Source organism: Pinus tabuliformis, chromosome 9 (assembly GCF_031772625.1).
Source record: "Pinus tabuliformis cultivar Carrire ecotype Pingquan chromosome 9, CPIR1, whole genome shotgun sequence".
NCBI lineage: Eukaryota > Viridiplantae > Streptophyta > Pinopsida > Pinales > Pinaceae > Pinus > Pinus tabuliformis.
In genome coordinates, this window is record NC_142307.1 from 690020719 (window position 1) to 690039350 (window position 18632).

The 18632-nt window shown below is 41.2% G+C and overlaps 1 protein-coding gene across 1 annotated transcript; it reads left to right on the forward strand.

Moving 5' to 3' along the window:
- The first annotated feature begins 4141 nt into the window (after nt 1-4141).
- Nucleotides 4142-4672, forward strand: LOC149150535 (uncharacterized). Its single transcript, XM_089442851.1, has one exon. It carries the CDS (start codon nt 4142-4144, stop codon nt 4670-4672), a length of 531 nt encoding a protein of 176 aa, XP_089298977.1.
- The last annotated feature ends 13960 nt before the right edge of the window (nt 4673-18632 follow it).

Here is an 18632-nt window from a genome sequence, read left to right on the forward strand (position 1 = left end):
GAAGAAACTAAGATTGGGAGGTACACATTAGATGCTCAAATATGTGTTTACATGAATATCTTCTAGCCTCTTCTATCCTCCTGTGACAGTCCCTGTTATATTTTTCTTATGAATTCCATGTAAACATTTCCATGTAATTAGAATTCTAAAATAAAATGGGTTGAGTAAGGGACATGAATTCCAGAAGAATGGGGAGGTTTCTTGCTTGGGATGGTGTAAGTTTCCTTAAGGAAAGAAAATATCTAATGTTGGGATAACCATTGAAGGTCGGTTATTGTGTGTTTTAATAGACAAGTTCCTGAATTTAATAGAATTGCAAGAAAGGTACACATGACATGCTTCCTTGGAAAAAAATGACAAGCAACAAGGACCATAAATTAATGGAGTCTTGGGGCACTGTATAGGCAACAGGAGAAAGAGGAATTCACTGCGGGAGTGAAACACAGTGTGAGGGAAAAATAAAGGAACAAATGTGGAAGTTCATGATGAAGAATAAGCACTAGGCATAGATTATTTCAGTTGGAAAGACTGGAATGAGAAGATATCTTAGGTGAGGATAATGACCTCTCAATACCCCATTGGCCATAGGGTGGAGATGGATTTCTCTAGAGTCCCTTGAAGGTTGGGGTGGAAGGATTATTCTTTAGATTCCTGAGGGAGGAATTTTGGAGCTTTTCTTGTTGTGTTTTCTTACAGTGGGTTTTGGATTCCCTTTAGTGGGTGGAACCACTATGTTTCATGTTTTAAGGTGGAGGTGAAGCCTCTGGAGTCCTTAGAGTTCGTTGTTGTTGAAAAACTTAAGGGTGGAGGTGGATTGCCTCTTCATTCTCTGTGAAGTTGTTGACTACTCTTTGATTGGTGGGTGGAGGTGGGAGAACCTCTGGAGTCCCTGTATCATTTAACAGTTGGTGATAAATATCAAGAGAAAAACCAACTTAGTCTCTCAAATCTAGCTCAGGGGTGACAACTGCAAGCGAGAACTAGCTACTGTCTGTTTATGGTTGGGTGGAGAGTTGTTGTCCCTGACTCAATTTCCTAGCTCTAATATTAATTCAAGACAACTTAGTCTTTGTACATGTATTCTGTGCCATTGAATAGATATATATGTGTGGGTGTGTGTTCTGACTAATTAGTTAGGCTTGTGTCAATTGCTTGAATGGTGCAGGGCTCACTTATGAATGTAGAGAAAGAGGCTTATTGATTGAATCTTTTAACTATGAATGCCAAACTAACACTCTATATGTAGGGATAATCTTATTCATCTAATGATGAATGCACTAAATTTTCATACATTGCAGTAGTGTGAGTAAACCTTGGAAAGGAAGCTTCTTATTTATTAATGAAATGATGAAATCCTTGTAGCCTTTTTGGACTTGGCATGCCTTCAGGTTGCCTTTATAAGCTTTATTTATGCTTACTCGTCCTTCTAAAGAGACTTGTAGATTTATAGAATGAGTTCAGATTGCTCCCATTGAATCACTGGAACTCGAGGGGTTGCAGACCTTTGAAGGTCTAGATGGACAAGTCCCTAGACTATGTTTTAATTTTTAGTTATTAAATTCCTAGAAAGAGGGTCAATATGGATAAGCCCCTGGTATGAATGGACAAGTCCCTAGACTATGTCTTATATATCGTCCATTAAGAACTTGGGAGGGGTAACCTTGCTATAAGTTCAGGAGGGATAACACCAACACATACTTCATATAAATTTAATAATGATGGTTGAATTATGGCTTAAGTCTAATCATTTGTAGAACCACCATGGTCGATCCATGGTCCTAGCCTCTCACAAATAGCTCATAATGCCAGGGTGAAAGCCTTATCAAACATCCTTAGCCTCTTAACCTTATCTGTGATTGCGACGAGATTTATTGGGCCATGTGAGGATTGGCTTGAAGGCTAGGTCGCTAGTCCATATGACTACAAAGCATAACTGAGTGTGATTTCAGCATACGAATGGATAATATTGAGCTAAAGAGATCGATGGATCAAAAGGAGCCCAGGGTGACGTGTCCTAGAGGTTACGTCCCGGGAAGTTCACAAGAGGTTACATAAGGGAAATTTCAGGCTGATGAGGAATAGGATAACATGGTAGGACTGGTAGTGTGAAGTAGGCTAGGATGAGCAAGAGTCTGTGCATTGACCAAAAAAATATCCAATGTCTATGTGGAAATCTATCACAACATTAGGAGGTTAAAGACATGCCCACATAGATGGGAACTAGTTGCAGTAGATGATGAGAATTTCCCATCACAGAGTCTCTCTCTCGGAGGTGGTCTTATGCACTGCCCAAGGATGGGTTGGGGTGATTCATCACCGGGGTAATGTGGTAGGAGCGGGGCTACTAGAACCATCAAGAGTGAGAGCTTGTGGTCCAACCAGAAGCATTAACTATGTAGAAGTGTGGATCTGCCATGAAACATAATCCCAGAGGCTGGCCCCTCACTTAAACGATGGGATGTATTTAAAATGACTCAAGTTGGGACATGGTGGCATACACATGAGCCTGAAAGCCCATTCATTGGCACATGGGAGACTCACAGAAAAGTCATCCTGTAAGCCCTTCCCTAGATTTTCTTGTGAAGGTGTAAGGTGATAAGGGCTTGAGAAACGAAACTGGGTGACATGAAAGTTGACAACAATTAATGGTTTTTCTATTGATTATATATTTATATAATTGTACGGGGTTGGAGTGCATAGGTAATATATATTTATATGCATTAATTGTGAGAACCCATGGCATTAATAGGTCAACATCTAACACGTCATTACTAGGAGGCCTTGGGTGGATGATGAGGTTAGTCACATAGGTGCCACGAGTGCACCACGTGGACATCACATGGCAAGGGTGATGAGGAGGGATTTTTAATTCATCAGAATTTGAATGGTCATATCTCTTGGTCCGGTGGTTGGATTAAGATGAAATTTATATCACAAAAATCGTCTCGATGAGATGGGTGTAAAAATGATGTTTAATTTATGCTTTAAGTTGGTTGAAAATATTGAAATTATTAGACCCCAATAACGACACTTTGGATCTTGCGTCAGCATTAGTACCTAACCTCATCCCAACCTGTGTTTGAGGGGGACAAGGAGGGGGGTTGGTGCTATAGTGTGGTATCAGAGCATCTAGGTTCAACACTTGGAATATATGGGCTTTATCATGGGCAAGTAAAAGCAGGAATCCTGCACAAGGATTTCATGATGATTTTTAGAAATTTAACTAAACAAATGTTTAGGTGTTAAAAGCCAACTTGAATTGATTGATTTCATGTATAATGGGTACACTTACCTTGTGACTTAATTGTGCAGTATGGTTCTAGCAGTGGTGTGGATTGATATACTCTTTTGGCTATGTAGGAAACTATAGTGATATTAATAGTATGATGATCAATTAATATTGAATTATTAACATGGCTTGTTTTGTAATTTTCAATTTCCTATAGTAGCTCCATAAAAGAACGTTTATGTTCATGATGATCCTTATTTATTTATGTCATAACAAATCTAAAAATTGTGTGTGAATGACAACATATCACGAACAACAAAGGATAGTGAGAAACCAAGGAATGAGGACAGGAATGGTGCAATATATTTCTAATCATTCACAACATGGGTATGAAGAGGTAAGGAAAAATGAAGAAGAAATATTAGTCGACCATAGGGGAAGGGAAAACTCTCCTGAATGGATGGATACCTTGAGGAGCATAAGGGCTAAGATTATGAGTTTTAAACTAGATAATGAAAGGTCGATATGGGCTTAGGAAAAATAGGTTGAGGTGAAAGCAGTCATACTACAAAGTATGTCTAACTTGCAGAGGTAGAGGCAGTATGAACTAGGGGCCAGTCATAGAGACAAGAAGAGCCCTTTGAGATCAGAGGAGAGAATAAATGGGGTAGACGGTAGTAGGTCCAGGAAGAGGCACATATGAGAAAGTGAAGGCACAGTGAAAGAAAATGTGCCATTGAGTACCCAGAAGGAAGAACTAGCCCTTTTGGGCATCATTCTTGTAGGCCTTCTAGTTCCACTACCAGAAGACATTACCATCATTATTATCATCATCACCACCAAAGGAAGGGAGAAAGGGACTATATTCTAGAGGAGCTTAAGAATGCTAAACCACCCAAATTTAATGGGGAAATGAAGAAATTTGAATATGTTAAAGCCTGGTTGCTTGGAATGGAGAAGTTCTTCAGAATCCACCATTATTCTGAGAACATGAAGGAAAAAGTGGCTACCTATAGTCTGAAAGGAAAATCAGACATATGGTGGGAAGATATGAAAAATATGAATGAAATAACTGAAGAAAGGTTAAATTCGAGTGAATTCGAAGGCCTCTTCAGGGATAAGTATCTATTAGATAACTATTATGATAACAAGGAAAAGGAGTTTTATGAGCTTAAGTTGGGACAAATGTTAGATGAAGAATACACCACTAAGTTTATGGAATTGTTGAGATATGTGCCATATCTCAAGCATGAGAAGGAAAAAGTGAAAAGATTCATCAATGGGCTACCCTTGTCATTTAGAGATCGAATTGAAATGCATGAGCCTCAAACTTTAAATGATTCCATTAAAAAGTTGAAGCACTACTACGAACAGTCTAAAAGAAGGCCAGGATTAAAAGGAGATTGGAAAGCAAGGAACAACAATAAGGATAAGAAGAAATGACCAAGGAAAATACCAAACAAGAAGGAAGGTGTGGGCACAACCAGTGCAGGCTGAGTGCAACAAAAATTTAGTTCAACTGAGAAAGACCGTGTGCACTAGTCTATGAAAGAGTAACGTGGAGTTAAGAGTAGTGAACCATTGAAATGTTAGACATGTGGTGAGAATCATAGAAAGAGAGATTTTCCACTTCAGAAAAATTCTACAACTCAGATGTATAATGCACAAGAGGCTCTAACAATGGGTAGTGTAGAGCCTACCTAAAATTTACGTAGCGGTGCATAATTTTCAGGAAGACCACCAAACACCCATAATTAAGATGTAAGGTAAGTTATGAAATCAGATCATTTCTGTTTTAATTTACCCTGGTTGTAATTACAATTGTGTCAGCCCAAATTTTGTGGAAAAATTCTAGTTGGATAAGAAAGTGCATGCAGAGCCCTGGTTGGTTCAATTAGCAACAAGGACAAAGAGAAAAGTCAATTATTGGGTTGAATCATGTGCGTTTTATCTCAATAGCATTCCAACAACAACAAATTTGAATTTGTTTCCTTTGGGTGTGTACAACATGTTGTTGGGCATGGATTCATTGTATGCACACAAGGCTAAAGTTGATTGCTTTGAAAAGAAAATTTAGTGCTTGGATGAGCATGCAGAAAGGAGAATACTATAGGGAAAGTGAAAGCATACTTCAGTGAGGTTGATCACTACCATGTAAGCTAAACATTGTTACCAAAAAGGCTTCCCATTATATGCTGTGCAAATTTAAAGTGATGAAAAAGTCAATAGAAATGTTGAGGAAGAGGAGAGTGAGACACTAAAGCGATATTCTATGTTGTAGCAGTGCAGGGATGTGTTTCCAACATATTTTTCTAGATTACCTTCTCATAGAAAAGTTGATTTCTCCATTGAGTTGATGTTTGAAAAAACTCAAGCATCTAAGGCACAATATTGAATGAGCACTCTAGAATTGATTGAGATGAAATTATAGCTTAAGGAAATGCTTGATAAAGGCTATATAAGGCCAAGTGTGTCCCCGTGGGGAGCAACAAATTTTTTGTGTGAAGGAAAAGCATGGTTCCCTCAGACTTCGTATTGACCACAGGTAACTAAAAAAAGTTATAATCAAGAACTGATATTTTTTGCCACAGGTTGATGATTTATTTGGCCAATTAAGAGGACCAACAATCTTCTCCAAGATCGACTTGAGGTCATGGTATCATTAAATGCACATGAAGGAAGAGGACATCCATAAGACAACTTTATGAAAAAGAGATGGACAATACGAGTTCATGGTGGTACCCTTTGGGATTACTAACACCCCTACCACTTTTGTGTGTTTAGTGAACAATGTGATGCATCCTTATCTAGACAAGTTTGTAATTGTCTTTGTTGATCACATATTGGTATATTTGAGGAATGAAAAAGAACATGAAAATAACTTAGCTAAAATTCTATAGTTGTTAACAAAACATCAAATCTATGCAAAGCTTAGTAAATGTGAATTCTTCCAAACACAGATACATTATTTGGGGCACATTGTCTCTAAGGAGGGGATATCAGTTGATCCCGAAATGATGAAGGACATCATGGAGTGGCCAATGCAAAAGAATTTGAACGAGATTAGTTCATTCGTGGGGTTGACAAACTACTATAGGAGGTTCATAAGAAAATTCTCCAAGATATGCCATCATATCACTTCCTTGCATAGGAAGGGAAAGAAGTTTGAATGGATAACTTAGTATGCAACAACCTTTGAGTAGTTGAAGTAGTTTCTCACTAATGTACCGTTTTGAAGATTACAGACCCAAAAAAATAATTTGTGGTTTGTATAGATGCCTACAAGGAGGGATTCAGTGGAGTCTTGATGCAAGGGCAGGTAGTTTTATAGGAGTCATGGACATTAAATGAGCATGAGGCAAACTATGCAACTCATGTAAAAAAACCTGTAGATTCATAAGCTCATGTAATCTACTAAAAAAAGAGACAAGAATCTACTTCTACTCTTTACAACAAAAGCTTATAAACATCGAGAAAACAATAATCAATAGAGGAAGAGAATAAAATGAAAATAACATAATAAATATCTGGGGAAAGGCACAACTCAAAACCCCACTATTTTTTTTGTATTAATCTGGAAAATAAAGATGAAATCACAATGCTTGTTCTCTCTAGAATAATCCCAGCACTCAACAAATTCAATCTCCAACTCATAAGCAAGCTCAAGGCCAAAGCTTAGCCAATTCACAAGCTCTCCAAGTCTCTATTCCAATGTGTAATTCCTATGGAGAATAGCTTGTATTTAAAGGGAAATAAAGTCTCTAAAAATAACGAAATCCCTCAAGGATCAGTTCCTAATTGCATGCACTGTCAGTGCAACTCAGAAAAATATAAAACAAATAGTACATTGTCCCTGCACTCTAGTCTCAACTGGTTCTTTCTCAGAATCAACATGCATGAGTTTCTGATGGTGGAATCTTCAGTTAATTAGAGTAGCACTAATTAGGTCACTAGTGTCCCAACTGACTGTTTACTCACTATTAGTTCCTGAAACTGATTGGAACTAATTTAACTATACTTAACTCAATAAACTAAGTTAACTAATTACAACTCATTCATAACTCATCATGAACTCCTATAAGTTAGGAAGAAGATATACATGTCTTCTAAAAAGCTTCCACTTCGAATTTCCTAAATTAATTAAACTTAATTAATTATTTTCTAATTGCTATGAGAAAAGAATTCTATTTTAATTCACAGTTTAATTCAAGGAAAAATTAAAATGGAATTTCTTGTTGCCATTTCTTAACACTCCCTCTCAACAAGAAAGGGATTATCCACTACCTTGATCCTTTCTCTGTGAAACTCGAATTTACATCTTGGTAATGCCTTTGTTAAGATGTCAGCATCTTGCTCCTTCATGGGAATATAATCTAACAACATGATCCACCTCAATACACAATCTTTGAGATGATGATACTGGATATCCATATGCTTGGACTGGTCATGAAAAATGGATTTTCAGAGAGTTTGAAACAACTCTGGTTATCACAATAAACCACTGTTGGATCCATCTGGTAACCAAACAAACCAACCAGGATCTTCCTCATCTAGATAGCCTCACATCAAACTTGTCGTAGTCTTTTCTACACGATTGAGGGAATTTCTTCCTGAGAGGACTTCTAGCTAAGGAGTTTGAATTCTCACTTGCTGAGCAACAGCGGAAAGGGGCATATCTACAATCTCTAGCAGGAAGTGCATAGGTCAGTCTAGTGTTGTGTAGAGGAGAGAGGAGGTCATTCGACAATTCATGTGGAAGAATGGCGACCAGTGGTTTGAGAGATCAGGGTAGGTTAGACGGAGCATCCAACTATGTAATCTAGAAGGCTAGAATGTCATTCCTTCTATATGAGCATGCTTTCAAGAAATATGTGGACAACATGGTGGCTACCCTATAGATGTAGATCTGTTGAAGAAATACAAGGTTGAGATGGTGAAGGCAAAGAGAACGATCCTCGACGAAGTAAAGGATCATGTTGTTTGTCACATCGCTAACATAGGAACTGCTAAGGAGATGTGGGATGCATTGTCTATGATGTATCAGGGATCTTCCGAGCAGTAGAAGATGTACCTTGAGCAGAAACTAAGATCTACTAAGATGCAGAAGGGGGAGCGTGTGGATCCATTTCTCAAAAGCCTTAGGAGCGCTGTGATGAGTTATCTATTGTGGGGTCTACACCTCAAGACTTAGAGTTGGTTAGAATGGCCTTAAATTTTGTCTCAGATGAGTGGCAAGTCTTCGTCCAAAGTATCCTGGGCAGGTTGACTTTGCTGAATTGGGATGAGATGTGGGTAGCTCTCAAGCAAGAGGAGCTGAGGAGAGACAACAACATTGATGGAAGCAACAACATTGGGTCGAAGCTCAAGGAGGAAGAGGAGAATGTAGCCCTTGCATCTAAGGGGAAACAGGAGTAGCGGAGGTGGAAGAAGGACATCTCGAAGATAAAGTGCTTCAGGTGTGTTGAGATGGGTCACTATGCTACACAGTGTCCTCTCAGGAAGAAGGACAAAGATGAGAAGCACGATTTGAAGGTTGTGCCCGCGAAGTTCGAGTAGGAGGAGTTCGGCATGACAGTCAAGATGCCTCCAAGAGGGAGGTAGGCTAATTTGGAGTTGTAGTTCGAAAGAGCTACATATGGGTAGGATCCTTGAGGAGCCCACCTCTTGGATCAATTCCTTGCTACGAGAGCCCATATCAGAAGTAGCAGGATGGACTAGTGTTGGTTGGTGACAAGGAGTGTCAGAGAGACATTTGCAATGGCTAGGAGTGACAGAGACTAAGCAACACAAATTAGAGTTGGAAGCAGTGTAGATGGCACAGAGCAATAGTCAGCAATAACGTATTAGATTCAGAGAGTCAGCAGAAATACTAGCAGCAGTCTGGCTCCAACATTCACATGGTATCATACTGAACACAGTTAGTTTAGTAATTTGGGTTTTTTTTGTTGTTGATGGAGTGGCAACAACAATTTGCAGTGTAGTGGCAGTTGGCAGTGGCAGCAGTGCCAACAGCAGCACAGATGCAAAATTTCAGAGGGAGTTGCAGTACAAATACAATGTTGACAGTGGCAGGGTCAACATTAGTACAGATGCAAAATTTGCGCAACAGTTGATGGACAACATGTCAGACATCAACAACATAGAGGACAATGTTATGAAGTCAGTGTGATGCTTCAGATTGAAGGCATTGCTAGAGCACATTCCTCGCTAAGAGGGAGTTTTGATTTCTAGTAGCATCGGATGTGTTCTAAGTCTCAAATTTTGTAGAAAGGCTTAGGCACATGTATTCCAAAGAACCTAGAAAGTGTTTTGGAAAATTCCACCCAAAAACAATTGTATTAAAATAACTAATTATTTTTACATGGACGCTAAGTCTAAACTTAGGAAAATAAAATAATTAAAGGGTATTAATATAAACTATGGGTGTAACTTCTAGAAGAAGATGATGATCAAGTGGAAACAATCTTAGCCATTTATTAGCTTCTAATCTGGGCCATTGAATATCAACGAGGAGATTATTTAAGGAGGCTTGAGGGTCATTTGGAAGACACACAAAGAGTTCAGAAGTTAGATTTTTTGAAGCAAAGGAGTTGCTGGGAGAATTTCAATAATGAGTTGTTGCAGAGAGGGGCAGAGAGGGTTTTGGCTATAGGATCTTCTCTGGAGCCAAGGATAATCAACATAGAGGCAGAGAGACACATAGAGGAGGCAACACAAAGGGCAGAGAGGGTGACGCAGAGCCGGGAAGCGCTCACGCAGGCCCCACGCAGAGTAGTGTAACAGCTTCCAGTGCAAAGGTTCGAATTTGCTGAGGGAGCTGACGTTTTTGAGCCGGGAGGGCTGGAAAAGGCTTATGAACGCAGATCGATTCTTAGTTGAGTTGATGCAATGACTTAGAGGCTGACGCAAGGCCCACACAGGGGCAATGTAGAAGTAGTCGGGGAAATCACAGTTTAGCTGCCGAATCAGCCGGGCCTTGCAGTGTAGAGTGAGGTAAACTCATTAGTTTCTTATGCTAAGTGATTTTCTTTGTAATTGCTAGGAGGGCATCAAGTAGTTGTATTCATAAATACTTCAACTTAATAATAAAAACCCTTAGATCTGCACAGGTTTTCCCACATTCGGTTTTTCGGGGACGTTTGTCCAAAAACAACTATGTCATTTGTGTGTATCTTTATCTATTGTTCAGTTTCTTATTTTGACATATTATTTAATTTGTGTAGGCTGGATTGTATGTATTTCGATGTTTTCCATAGGAATCTTCAAATAACTTGTTCATGTAAATCTAACAATTAGAATAAATATCATTAGTGCTCCAGTAGGAATTCTCGAGTTTAAGAAATTTTCACTCGATGCCTCTAGGTCTTGGGTCATTAACTTGTTTCCTTATATTCAAGGAAAAGAAGCTCTTAGCCAAGTAGAAATATTTTTAGGGCATACAAGCCCAAAACCAACTCTATTACATATGATGCTTTTTTTTTCTAAGTTTTAACTATAATAAATCCATAACATGGAATAATTATGCCAATAAGCTGTCTAGATTGGATTTGGGCGCATGAATTTTGATTCTTTATAAAATAAAATAAAAAATAAAAAATTGTTGATGACTTAGATTTAATAACTTGAAAATATTCTTAGTGTTAACTTTTTAGTTTCAAAACATTTAAATACCAACATAAATGATTAAAAACACTAGTACTCTCCCCATCCGTCCATTTGAATTCTCGATTTGTATCAATAGAGAGATAATTTTTCCTTTTCGGCACGACGGAGGCAGAAAAAACTCTTCTTTTGCCGAAGCAAAAACTATTGTGTAGGCCTCTATTATTACTTGTCCTTCAACAATATTTTCTACCCAAAAATGCTACTGCATACATGTCTCTTAAATTCTCCAAGAGTCAATTTTCAATTCTCTGTATTGTTCGATCGACTTGGCTTTTTAGTTTTGTTTATTCTGCTTCGCTTGAATGCCTATATCCAGTTTGGCTTGGCGCAACAGAAATGGTTTATCCTACTTGGCTGGAAAATATTTATCCCAGTTGGCTTGGCATGGAAGAAATTGTTTATCTGACATTTCAAGTTCCCGTGATGTATTACTTAAATTACTTAATTGTATTACTTAATTTTGAATTTAGTAGTACTTAAATTAAATAAATAGTTATTCATTATCAGTTTTTTAAAGATTTATTTAATTATTATTTTTATTTAAAAATTAATTTATTAATAATTATTAGTTTAATTTAATTATTAGAAATAGGGTTTTATAGTAGTACTTAAATTAAATAAATAGTTATTCATTATCAGTTTTTTAAAGATTTATTTAATTATTATTTTTATTTAAAAAATAATTTATTAATAATTATTAGTTTAATTTAATTATTAGAAATAGGGTTTTCGAGTGATAGTTAAGGATAAAGATCTGGAAGAGGAGCTCGCGGCGATGGTGGAACCCTAGCTAGGGTTTCGTTTCAGGACTCCGTTTCATGGCGATTGGCACCTGGAATAACACTGGAATGACAGACCTGACTGTCTGAGCACCGACAGTAGTATTGTTTTTCACGAGGTTCCTTTTGTCGCTCTCTGCTGCGGACCCCCCACCGTTTTACCTGCCGACAACCGCCCCCCGTTCATTCCGCTGGACGGCTCCAGTTACGATCACGGTCACAGGCTTCTCCCCGACAGTTACTATGGGCGAAGAGGATATTTTGGATTATGATGCGGACCCCATGCCCCAACAGGATATCTGGGCACACACCAGCAGACCGTGCTTAATACCGAGGAGTGTCGCGCTCAGGGTCGAGACAGGTGCTTCATCGAGGAATCCGCATTTGCCGCTCAAAGGTAAAGAAAAATCTTCTGAGTTTAACCTCGCTGATGCTTCCCCGCTGGATTGTCCGCCGTTATCTCCTGCTACCTTACAGCTCTTGGGTCCTTGTTTTCAATCCTCGCCATCTTTGGACGCTCCGCTTCAGCCCCACATTAGACCTGATCTCCCCGCGCCCCCACCTCCTCCGCCCCCTTCCAGCTCCCACTCCCTCTCAGTCTCCTTTATGCCGCAGACCCAACGGCTCCCCCCCACTCCTGCATTCCCCAGGGCATTTCTACCTCGGCTCCTCGCTCCCCTATTAGGTCCGGCGTTTTCACTCCGCCGTTACCTGCTCGCTCTGTGGGATCCGCCCAACACAGCTCCTCGGACTCGTGCCGCAGACTTCTGAAGGAGACCCCTTTTGGTAAGCGCACAGAGAAGGTAAAGAAAGGTAGATGCCTACGGGCTCTTGATCCTGATATAAGCGTTATTTTTGGGCCTGAACCTCCGATGCCAGACGTGATGGACGCCTCTCGCAAAGTCCTGGTGGGTCGGGTTCGTGGGCGCACCTACACGGCCGAACGATTAAAACTCTGGGTGGAGGAGATTTGGGGTTCATTGCTTAAGGACCTACCAGAAGTCATGGTCCTCACCCGGGGCTGGTTCGCCTTGCACTTCAATCGGCCAGATCTCACCCAGTGGATTCTTTCACAATTCTGGCACATCGAGCTAGCTCCTGTCATGCTCAAGCGATGGGATCCCTTATTTGATCCGGAAAGAGAGCAATTGGGGGCCGGCCCCATCTGGGTTCGTCTTCCTGGACTGCCATGGCAATTTTGGAACACGTATGCATTTATGAGGATTGGGAACGCACTCGGCTCATACTTGGAGCACGACCGTTCATTCGAGAAGACGGGCAATAGGTCCATGGCACGTATTCTTGTTCACATGGATATCAAACCGGGCCTAGTGGAGAAGATTACTCTGCATCACGGACATGTCTCCCGGAAACAGCTACTGGATTATGAGGGCGTCCCCTTCCGCTGTCGTAGATGCCATAAAATTGGTCACCTGTACAAGGATTGCCCATTGGTTACAGGGTTGTCATCGGCGGATCCGAATGGCCCTCGACAGCAGTCTACTGGGGTCCATAATGCTGGAGACAACATACCTACTACTGGAGGCCTAGCACCGCAGGAGAATTCTACTAAGAAGCAGGGTGTTGAAGCAAATAAGAGCACTCGAAGAAAGGCATTATCTTCCACAGAGCCGCCGCGTACACGTTCCAAGACTGCAGAGGCTGCACCAAAATCGGCGGAGGCTGCATCTACACACTCGGGTATTGCTCCATTCCCCCTCTGTAATCCTTTTATTTCTGATGCATTGCAATCTTCTATGCACTCATCTATTCGGACTCCCTGCACTGATCATGATCCCCTCCCATCCATTCTGTGTACTATTGCCCCGCCTCCGCCCACTTTTTCTACCACCCCCCCCTCCTACAATCCAAAATTGGATTGGCCTGACTCCCCTCCCTCCCCGGTCGCCTCTGGAGCACATCATTACCACCTACGGTCCCGGGCCCGTGCAAATAATTTGGGACTAGGATCATCCCCTGGTCGTCACCGCAAGCAAAAGCGTGGTAGACCATCCCAAATCTCCTCTGCTAAGCTTAATGCGGTTGCAGACGTCGCCATGGGCCGTCAAGTTACTATCGAACGGGCACTTAGAGCAAATGAGCCCCTGACCTGTGTTCCCCCATGATCTGGCTCTCCTTCAATTGTAGGGGACTAGCCAACCCCAAAAAGCGTTTGGCGCTGAAGCGGCTTATACATGAATCTAGATGTGACTTTATTCTCCTACAGGAGACCCTATGCACTGCTGAGATGGCGGTGAAAACTCTTCAAGCTATGCTTCCTGGATGGGTTCTACATGGGTTGGATGCCTGTGGTAGATCTGGTGGGCTTCTTATTGGCATAAACCCTAGAAAATGCAGACTTATCTCGGCTTGGGGGGGCTGTGGTTTTCTTGGAATGGATTTTATTCTGGGAGAACTCGACATCCCGATCAGATGTATTAATATCTATGGGCCTAACCAGAATCGGTACACCTTCTGGCAACATTTCCTGTCTGGTCACCATATCACTCAGAATACTATCATTGGGGGCGACTTCAATTTCTCTTTGGGTGCTGGGGAAACCTGGGGTCATCAGGCGCAGTATGACCCTCTGGCGGAACAGATGAGCATGTTACTTGATGCTCACCACCTTGTGGATATTCCTATGAACAAGATGCTCCCCACTTGGCACAACCAAAGAACTGGTGAGGCTGCTCTTGGAAGGCGACTTGACAGATATATGATGCATGAAGCATTGATTCAGATGTTTCCCTTATACAGACAGTGGGTCGGATCTGGGGGCCTCTCGGATCACCACCCGATTCTCCTACAGATTAGTGATAACAATCCTAAGCCGCGCTCTCCCTTCAAATTTTTTGCTGGTTACCTCCAAGACCCGGATTATCACAAGCTGGTCATTGACTTCTGGGCATCTCAACCTCCATTGCGAGAGCAGAGAAAAGCGATGGATTTTTGCACACGACTAAAGAAGCTCAAATCTTTGACCGAAACATGGGCAAGAGCAAAACGGGATAGAGATGATCAGTCCCTGAAGTATCTGGAAGAGCAGATTGTTAATCTGACTGATGAGAGAGGTGCTGGATTTCAATCTGATGCCACAAAAGCACTATTGTGCCAGATGATGGAGCAGAGATCGAAGATATTGCAAGATAAAGAGGAACTATGGCGACTCAAAAGCAGGGCCATCTGGCTCAAAGCCGGAGACAATAATACTAAGTACTTTCATAATCTAGCAAACGGCAGAAAGGCATCCAATACCATTTGGAAGCTTCCAGCGGAACCAGATGGATGGGCTACTACACATCAACAACTTGCTAGATTGGGGGTTGATCACTTCAAGAGACTCTTCACGGCCCCAAATAATGTCAATCTGCCTGACATCATCAGACTCGCCGGAAAGTTCCCTCGTTTTGTTGGGGAGGAAGACAGAGAAGATCTTGACCTACCAGTCTCTTCACAAGAGTTAGAAAGTACTCTCAAATGGTTTAAGAAGGATAAGAGTCCTGGGCCTGACGGATGGCCAGTGGAATTTTATCTGGCATTCTACGACCAGATAGGAGCGGACTTATTGGCTGTCGTCGAGGAGAGCAGAATCACAGGGCACATTCATCCTCCTATGAACCAAACCTTCATTGCCTTGATACCTAAATCTGATGACCCCACATCCTTTAATGATTTTCGCCCTATTTCCCTCTGCAACTGCCTATATAAGATTATCGCAAAAATCATAGCAAATCGCATCAAACCTATCCTATCTTCGCATATCTCTGCTGAACAATTCGCCTTCCTCCGTAACAGACACATCCAAGAGGCCATTGGCACTGCCCAGGAAGCCCTACACTCCATAAAACTGAAGAATCTTAAAGGTATCTCATTAAAGATTGATCTAGCAAAGGCTTTTGATAAAGTGAATTGGCTCTATCTCAAGATGATCCTTACACATCTGGGATTCCCACACCTTCTTATAAGCTGGATTATGGGATGTGTCTCCTCGGTCTCCTTTGCTATCCTTATCAATGGTGCAGCCTCGGAAAGATTTAATATCAACAGAGGAATAAGGCAAGGATGCCCCCTCTCCCCACTACTCTTCCTCATTGTCATGGAGGGTTTGAGTAGGCTCATAGCGGAAGCTAAAAGAAATGGTGATATCTGCGGTCTCAAAATCACTGAACAGTTTACACTTACCCACCTTTTGTTCGTTGATGACATTTTAATTTTCCTTAATGGCAGTGTACGCGACATCATTGCTTTGAAGGATATACTGCTGCTATTTTGTAAAGCCACGGGCATGGAAATAAACCGGGACAAATCCACCAGATCCCTGATGCGCTGCACTCAACAGGAATCTCTGCTGGCTGCTCAGCATTTTCCCTTCACGGAAAGCCAGCTGATGGATGGTATCAAATACCTTGGTTTCAGATTAAGACCGGATGGATATAAAGTGGCCCACTGGACTTGGCTCATTACTAAAATCGAAAAGAGGATTATTGGCTGGCAACACCGTCTACTGTCAAAGGCGGGCAGACTCCTATTAATCAAAACAGTGCTCGAGGCTACACCTGTCTATTGGATGTCGCTTACTTGGATCCCAAAAGGAATTCTACAAAAAATACAACAAATTTGTAATAGATTTCTGTGGAATGGCAACAAAAAGGGTAAGATTTTTGCTTGGACCAGATGGGCTATTGTCTCCATGCCGAAGAGATGGGGAGGATGGGGGATAAAATCTCTGTCAGAATTTGCACAGGCACTAACGGCAAAGCAGGGTTGGTCACTTATCAAAATGGACAGCTTATGGGCGGAAGTTGTTCACCACAAATACATCTGGCCTTCCAGCATTACGGAATGGATTCGCAGACCTACCTGGCACCACTCTGGCATATCCGCTATTTGGAAGGCTACTCTAAAAGCTATGCCCCTAATCCGCGACAACCTGCTATGGAGAATAGGGAATGGTGCACAGGTTCGCATCGGTTTGGATCCATGGCCCGGCTCTGGGAATGCTCATCTACTGCCTGAAGGGTTAATTCGACACCTCAATAACAGAGGCATCCAATATTTGGCTCAAATTGGAGACCCGCACCGATCAACTATTTTTTCACAAGCTTGGGTTACGGGTCGACAATGGCTTCTGCCAGAGGATTGGTCTGCACATTGGCAAGGTTACATTCGGGCCCTCACCGAATCTCACATCAAGCTGCAGGAGGAGGCGGATGAATTAATTTGGGCCCCTGCCAAATCTGGTACATATGCACCTAAGCTCGGTTACATGAAGTTAATCGAAGCAAAAAAACCGGACATTCTTAAAAACTGGTGGCGGGATGTATGGCAGCTTCAGGCACAGCCCCGTACCAGACTCCATATGTGGAACATCATAGCTGATAAACTCCCAACAGGTACCACCCTTAAGAAGCGGGCCTTCACTGGTCCAACTTGGTGTGTTCTCTGCAAAAATGAGGAGGAATCGACGGCTCATCTTTTCCTTCACTGCGATGTCACGAAGAATATATGGACACAAGTCACACAGATGCTAAATATAAATACTGTCTGGCAAGGCGTTGATATTCTCTCTGCTTGGGATCAATGGTGGACTGCGGTGTCCTCTGAAAAGGCCAGGAACCTTCCGCTGGTGGTCTCCTGGTACATTTGGAACAGTCGAAATGCCATTATCTTTGAGGACTATAAAGTCACCTGGCATCTTCTCCCGCCTTCTATCTGCGCGGCCTACACTGAAATTCCCTTTGAGCATAAATCTAATATCCCTCGGAACATACAGCCTGAAATCATCAACAAGGAACTGCCCTGGGCTTATTTTGACGGGGCTGCACCCCTACAAGGATGTGGGGGGGGTATCGTTCTCCATTTATCTGACACACATTACTATCACTTGAGATTGGGATTGGGGATGGGCTCTAATAACTTTGCTGAGCTGATCACTTTGAGACATCTCCTCTATTTTGCTCTTACCAAACAGTGCAGACAAATTCAAATATTTGGGGATTCAAAGATTGTTATTGATTGGGCAAACAATATCTCTATTTGTCATGCATATTCTTTGAAACATATCTTGGAAGAAATTGTTTTTCTAAAAACACATTTTGACCAGATCACTGTTTCTCACATCTACAGGGAAAGAAATGCGCTTGCTGACCGGCTCTCGAAAGAAGCGGCGGATCGTCACATAGGTGACTGGCAGATTGAAGAGTACACTCCAGAAGGCATGCACAGCTACTACCACCGCCCATATATCGACGGCCTTCAACAGGGGGATCCCCCTGATACTTAGAAATTTTTTGATCTACATGGTTATTTATTGTATATATCAGCCACACTATATCGGCTCTATGTCTATCTTTTACTGTATGAGGATGTATATGCCTCAGATACCTGTTTATTTTCTGCTACATGAACTCTGTATTTTTCCGGTATTTTGTGTTGTGGATACTGTACACAGTATCTACCATTTTTGGACATTACAGGATGGATTATAAATCCTTTGATCAGTGGATTATACCACATTACAGCATATGCTTCGGCATCAACAACATGTAATCTCTGTTATTATCTTTATAATAGAAATTACGAATTCTATTTCTTCGGAAAAAGAAATAGGGTTTTAAAATCTTAATAGTAGGGTTGATGTGGGGTTATGGGTATAGCATTAATAATTATCCATAACTGAGTCATTGTGTTTTTTCTTAAGAACCAGTTTCTGTTCTTATTTAAAAGTAAATAAATAAATAATGTGTGTAAATTTGGAGTTTTGAACCTAAAACTACTAAATTCTTTCCATGGCATAGCTATTGTGCTTCCCTGTTTCTACAATCCACACTATATGAAAGGAACATACATATATGTAAAAAGTAACACACTGTTTTCATATTTTATAGCACATGTACTTTTTGATGTTCACATTATAAACACAACATTATATTAGAAGAGATGTTAGAAACATGGCC